The 6,775-nt window shown below is 44.8% G+C and overlaps 1 protein-coding gene across 1 annotated transcript in view; it reads left to right on the forward strand.

Moving 5' to 3' along the window:
- Positions 1-4,965, forward strand: part of LOC116374103 (EF-hand and coiled-coil domain-containing protein 1-like) — a 55,174-nt gene extending 50,209 nt beyond the window's left edge. The window contains exon 7 of the mRNA XM_031823892.1: positions 3,922-4,965. Coding sequence (XP_031679752.1) covers positions 3,922-4,127 — 206 coding nt within the window. The 3' untranslated portion in view covers positions 4,128-4,965. The remainder of the gene's footprint in view (positions 1-3,921) is intronic.
- The last annotated feature ends 1,810 nt before the right edge of the window (positions 4,966-6,775 follow it).

Genomic DNA, 6,775 nt, shown 5'->3' on the forward strand with positions numbered 1-6,775 from the left:
CCTGCCTGTTTGAAGCAGCCTGAGCTGCCAGTCTGCAGGGTGCTGTCAGTCTGCAAGGAGCTGCCAGTCTGCAGGGAGCTGTCAGTCTGCAAGGAGCTGCCAGTCTGCAGGGTGCTGTCAGCCTGCATGGAGCAGTCAGAGCTGTCAGTCTGCATGAAGCAGCCAGAGCTGTCAGTCTGCAAGGAGCTGCCAGTCTGCAAGGAGCTGCCAGTCTGCAAGGAGCTGTCAGCCTGCATGGAGCAGTCAGAGCTGTCAGTCTGCAAGGAGCTGTCAGCCTGCATGGAGCAGTCAGAGCTGTCAGTCTGCAAGGAGCTGTCAGTCTGCAAGGAGCTGCCAGTCTGCAGGGAGCTGTCAGTCTGCAAGGAGCTGTCAGTCTGCAAGGAGCTGCCAGTCTGCAGTGTGCTGTCAGCCTGCATGGAGCAGTCAGAGCTGTCAGTCTGCATGAAGCAGCCAGTCTGCAAGGAGCTGTCAGCCTGCATGGAGCAGTCAGAGCTGTCAGTCTGCATAGAGCAGCTAGATCCGCCAGTCAGCCATGATCTTCTAGATCTGCCAGTCAACCAGATTCTTCCAGATCTGCTAGTCAACCTGAATCTTCCAGATCCGCCAGCCAGCCAGGATCTACCGGAGCCTACTACCTACCTGAGCTTCATCTCAGTACTGGGCTTCCCCTCAGTTCCGGGCTGCCTGTCAGTCCCGAGCTGCCCCTCAGTCCCGAGCTGCCCCTCAGTCCCGAGCTGCCCCTCAGTCCCGAGCTGCCTCAGTCCCGAGCTGCCCCTCAGTCCCGAGCTGCCCCTCAGTCCCGAGCTGTCCCTCAGTCCCGAGTTGCCCCTCAGTCCCGAGCTGCCCCTCAGTTCCGGGCTGCCCCTCAGTCCCGAACTGCCCCTCAGTCCCGAGCTGCCCCTCAGTCCCGAGCTGTCCCTCAGTTCCGAGCTGTCCCTCAGTCCCGAGATGCCCCTCAGTCACGAGCTGCTCCTCAGTTCTGTGGGGTTCTGGGTGAGGACTATTAGGCCATGGTCGGCGGCGAGGGTGGATTATCCCAGGACGCGAAGGGGAGGAACTATGACATTTATGGAGTGGGGTCCACGTCCCGAGCCGGAGCCGCCACCATGGACAGACGCCCACCCGGACCCTCCCTATGTTTTTTTGGGGGGGGGGGGTTCTGTCACGCCTTGGTCTTAGTATTTTTGTGTTTTCTTTAATTATTTGTTCAGGCCAGGGTGTGACATGGGTTTGTGTGTTGTGTTTCGTATTGGGGTTTGTAGTATTTGGGATCGCGGCTGATTAGGGGTGTTGTATAGGCTTGGCTGCCTGAGGCGGTTCTCAATCAGCAGTCAGGTGCTTCTCGTTGCCTCTGATTGGGAACCGTATTTAGGTAGCCTGAGTTCACTTGGTCTTTCGTGGGTGATTGTTCCTGTCTCTGTGTAGTTTCACCAGATAGGCTGTAATTAGGTTGGTGGGTGATTGTTCCTGTCTCTGTGTAGTTTCACCAGATAGGCTGTATTAGGTTTCACGTTCCGTTTGTTGTTTTGTATTTATTAGTTATTTCATGTATCGTCACTTTTTTCTTCATTAAAGATCATGAGTAACCACCACGCTGCATTTCGGTCCGACTCTCTTTCGACAAACGAAGAACGCCGTTACAATGTGAATCATCAAGAATAAGAGAAATACTTTACAAGCAGTGAACTCCTCCAGGACTCTGTGATTGACAAGTTTTTTACAAAATCAACAATTCCCCGTATATTATGAAAGGGCATATTTGACCAATCACCGAACTATTTCAGCATAAAGGAGTCTAATCATCGCAATTTTATTGCATGACCCATCACCACAGTACAAAAAGAGGGCTCGCAATTTCAACCAATCAACCCACATTACCGCAAAATATGGTTCAATCAGGGTACACGGCAACTAACTTTTTCCCTCATCAGCACATTTTCGTGACAATTTGGACAAAATCATTGCTTATTGCCATGCAAAATGGCATAATTGCAGCAGTAAAATCAAGCATTTTAGCACGCAGATATCAAAAAAATCCTGGAGGGACTGACTATAAATTGCGTTTTGTCCCAGAAAATCTATATATCCATTTTCAGAATGGAAATATGGTATATTTGGTCAATTTGCTTTTATTGTTTAAATAACTTGTGAAATGGATTAGTGTGTTTTTTCACTAATTAATCACGGCATGGGGTTTCCCCTAACTTGTGAAATGGATTAGTGTGTTTTTTCACTAATTAATCATGGCATGGGGTTTCCCCTAACTTGTGAAATGGATTAGTGTGTTTTTTCACTAATTAATCATGGCATGGGGTTTCCCCTAACTTGTGAAATGGATTAGTGTGTTTTTTCACTAATTAATCATGGCATGGGGTTTCCCCTAACTTGTGAAATGGATTAGTGTGTTTTTTCACTAATTAATCATGGCATGGGGTTTCCCCTAACTTGTGAAATGGATTAGTGTGTTTTTTTCACTAATTAATCATGGCATGGGGTTTCCCCTAACTTGTGAAATGGATTAGTGTGTTTTTTCACTAATTAATCATGGCATGGGGTTTCCCCTAACTTGTGAAATGGATTAGTGTGTTTTTTCACTAATTAATCATGGCATGGGGTTTCCCCTAACTTGTGAAATGGATTAGTGTGTTTTTTCACTAATTAATCATGGCATGGGGTTTCCCCTAACTTGTGAAATGGATTAGTGTGTTTTTTCACTAATTAATCATGGCATGGGGTTTCCCCTAACTTGTGAAATGGATTAGTGTGTTTTTTCACTAATTAATCATGGCATGGGGTTTCCAATGACAGACATGTATTTGTTTATAATTGATAGTTTCATTTCAGAGTAAAATAATTGTTTTTTTTGCTAAATGCTATTTATCCGCCTGCACTACATTTTTGATAAAGAACTGTAGAAATGATACTTTGTGACGTTAATATTGTTTTAAATAAAAAATGTATTCAATACAGTATTCAATACAGTAATATGAGATCAATATGTAAAATATTAATATTTGACATTTTTGTAATTTAGCATATGCTCTTATCTAGAGCAACTTCCAGTTAGTGCATTCATCTTAAGATGGCTAGGTGGGACGTTACAGTCAAATATACACAGGTTGACGTTTATTGGGATGAGTCTTGTCCTTGAGGCAGAACTGAGCGATTTCCGCTAGACGGGCCAGCTGCAAAGTCAAAATGGTAATTGATTATTAAAACAAACATTTGCTATTTGGTCTTAATTTAAGGTTAGGGTTAGGCATTAGGGTTAGGCATTAGGGTTAGGGTTAGGCATTAGGGTTAGGGTTAGGCATTAGGGTTAGGGTTAGGCATTAGGGTTAGCAGTGTGGTTAAAGGTACACAGCTCTCTGGGTGAGGTTCTGTCTAACACACTGACATGCACAGCTCTCTGGGTGAGGTTCTGTCTGTCTAACACACTGACATGCACAGCTCTCTGGGTGAGGTTCTGTCTGTCTAACACACTGACATGTGCAGCTCTCTGGGTGAGGTTCTGTCTGTCTAACACACTGACATATACAGCTCTCTGGGTGAGGTTCTGTCTGTCTAACACACTGACATGTACAGCTCTCTGGGTGAGGTTCTGTCTGTCAAACACACTGACATGCACAGCTCTCTGGGTGAGGTTCTGTCTGTTTCTTTTTTGGTTGCGATATGATTCCATATGTGTTATTTCATAGTTTTGATGTCTTCACAATTATTCTACAATGTATAAAATAGTACAAATAAAAAATGAACCCTTGAATGTGTAGGTTTGTCGAAACATTTGACTAGTACTGTATGTTTTATTGGATAAAGAGACTGCCTTAGGAGAGATATATACATGTGTTTTTATCTCCCCTCTCTCTCAGAGTCTCTTTAACCAATAACATAGATATAAACCATCTATCTCCTCTCTCTCAGGGAAAGACCACATTCTGGAGGTTCTGAATGCTCTGTACCACGAGCTGGCTGCCTTTGAGGTCTTGACCACCAGCGGATCTCTGGAGAGAACACAATCCCTCAGCAACCCTCTGGAGAGAACACAGTCCCTCTGCAATCCTCTGGCGAGAACTCAGTCCCTCGGCAACCCTCTGGCGAAGACTCAGTCCCTCGGCAACCCTCTGTAGAGAACACAGTCCCTCGGCAATCCTCTGGAGAGAACCCAGTCCCTCGGCAACCCTCTGGGGAGAACACAGTCCCTCGGCAACCCTCTGGAGAGAACACAGTCCCTCAGCAACCCTCTGGAGAAAACGCATTACCTCAGCAACCCTCTGGAGAGAACACAGTCCCTCAGCATCCTTCTTTAGAGAACACAGTCCCTCAACAACCCTAGTAATTACTGAACAACCCTAGTAGTTACTGAAGTTCCCCTGGGCGGTGAGGTGAAGAGGCTTGGACCCTGGCATGGGAAACATTTAAATTGCATACTCCTTGCGTCCTCTCTCCTCATCTCCTTCTCAAAACCCATTGATTGACAAACCCAGATGTCCCTCCCCTCTGACCTTTTCCTCAAGTAGGTTTTGAGAAGGAGACGAGAGAGTATGCAATTGAGATGTTCCCCATGCCAGGGTCCAAGCCTTCTCACGTCAGCGCCCAGGGGAACTTCAGTAACTACAATTGGTTCCTGGTCAGACCATAATGTACAGCATTATTTACACTACATGGCCAAAAGTATGTGGACACCTGCTCATCAAACATCTCATTCCAAAATCATGGACATCCGTATGGAGTTGGTACTCCCTTTACTGCCATAACAGCATCCACTTTTCTGGGAAGGCTTTCCACTAGATGTTGGAACATTGCTGCAAGGACTCACTTCCATTCAGCCACAAGAGCATTAGTGAGATCGGGCACTGATGTTAGGCCTGGTTTGCAGTCTTTGTCCCAATTCATCCCAAAGGTGTTCGATGGGGTTGAGATCAGGGTTCTGTGCAGGTCAGTCAAGTTCTTCCGTTATCGACAAATCATTTCTGTATGGACCTTGCTTTGTGCATGGGGGTATTGTCATGCTGAAACAGGAAAGGGCCTTCCCCAAACTGTTGACACAAAGTTGAAAGCACAGAATCGTCTAAAATGTAATTGTATGCTATAGCATTAAGTTATTAGTTATTAGCATTAGTTATTGTGCTGACGTTGCTTCCAGAGGAAATTTGGAATTTGGTGGTGAGTGTTGCAACTGAGGACAGACAATTTTTATGCCCTTCAGCACTTTGCAGTTCCGTTCTGTGAGTTTGTGTGGTCTATCACTTCTGTTAATGCCATGATTGCTCCTAGATGTTTCCACTTCACAATAACAGCACTTAGCTGATGAGAGAGAAACGTCATCAGAGCGCGCAACAGGACACTGTACTGTCTACACTCAGTTTGTTGTTTACATTAAAACTTTGTCATTAAATTGATTTTAATCCGAACTAAAGTTTTGTTACTAAGGATTCTACAACGCAGTTAGCCTTAGCTAACGGACTGCAAGTTTGTGTTCCTTTTTTTTGCGTGGATTCCGCGAGTGCTAGCTGGCTGTACTACAGACACCTGTCGTCATCGTGGGAAAGACTCACTGTTATCTTCTCGTAAAACAACTGGTTGCAGTATAGAGCCAATCTGGATACCAAGCAGATCCTGGGGGAATCTACGAGTACCAACAGCTTTACGCTATGGAGGAACAACATACTCCTTCGTGGAAAGATCCGACCACCTCACAAAATAACTTTAACCCAACAAAACAAAGAAAAACAGATTAATCTGCAGACACGGAAGATTTACTTACCATTGAGGTAGAGGCTAGTGCTCTGGCTGGAATCTATGCAACAATGGAAAAGTTGTGTGAGGATGTAGCAGAGCTGAGGGGGAGTTTGGAGTTCAGGCACGGTGAAATTCTCAGGCTCCAAAGAGAAAACAAGACACTCACAGCCAAGGTAAAAATCCACGATTCCAACATGGATTGTCTACTCAGGGAAAACAGGGTGATGAAGGAGACGCTACTAGACATACAAAGTAGTAGCGTGAAAATCTATTTTTTTCTGGTATTCCTGAGGACGCATCCAATAATCCAGAGGGCGCAATCAGAGAATTCATGAAATCCGCATTGAAACTTCCTATAGAGACTGTAAACAAGGTGGCTTTTCACCGGGTACAGACTTGGAGCTCGGAGCTACAAGACCAAGGGTCCCCGACCGATCATCGCAAAATTTGAACACTACCAACAAAAGGAGCTGATCAAAAGCAGAGGAAGGGAGCTTCAAGGGACCAAATTCAGTCTCAATGACCAATTTCCAAAGGAGATAAATGAACGTCGTAAGAGACTGTATCCGGAACAAAGGCAACAAAGGAAGGATGGTCGGCGTGCCTTTATCATTGTGGACAAACTCTTTATAGATGGACAGCTGTTCTGAGACAGCTCCATAACACCATGGCTGTACTAAATTCTACAGGCACTTCAGGTTATGAAAAAAAGGTATGGGAAATGTTTAAAATATCAGAACATTATGAAGTGAATATGAATACACACGTACTCAACTTGCTTGCTGACACATACAGACTTATACATACACACACACCTGATCTCGCTCTCTTCTCTCACTCGCTCTTTCTCTCTTCTCTTCCTCTCTATTGTCGAGAATTGTTTTATAATTTAACGTGTTTATTGTTTGTCTATCTTTTTGATGTATTTGTCTACAAGTTTATTAATGTTTACAACAAGCAAGGGGAAGATATCAGAATAGGGGCATTGTGGAATAATAACATATTGTACGGAATAAATTTGTCAAATTTGGCGTGA

Source organism: Oncorhynchus kisutch, linkage group LG5, assembly GCF_002021735.2.
Source record: "Oncorhynchus kisutch isolate 150728-3 linkage group LG5, Okis_V2, whole genome shotgun sequence".
In the NCBI taxonomy this organism is placed as follows: domain Eukaryota; kingdom Metazoa; phylum Chordata; class Actinopteri; order Salmoniformes; family Salmonidae; genus Oncorhynchus; species Oncorhynchus kisutch.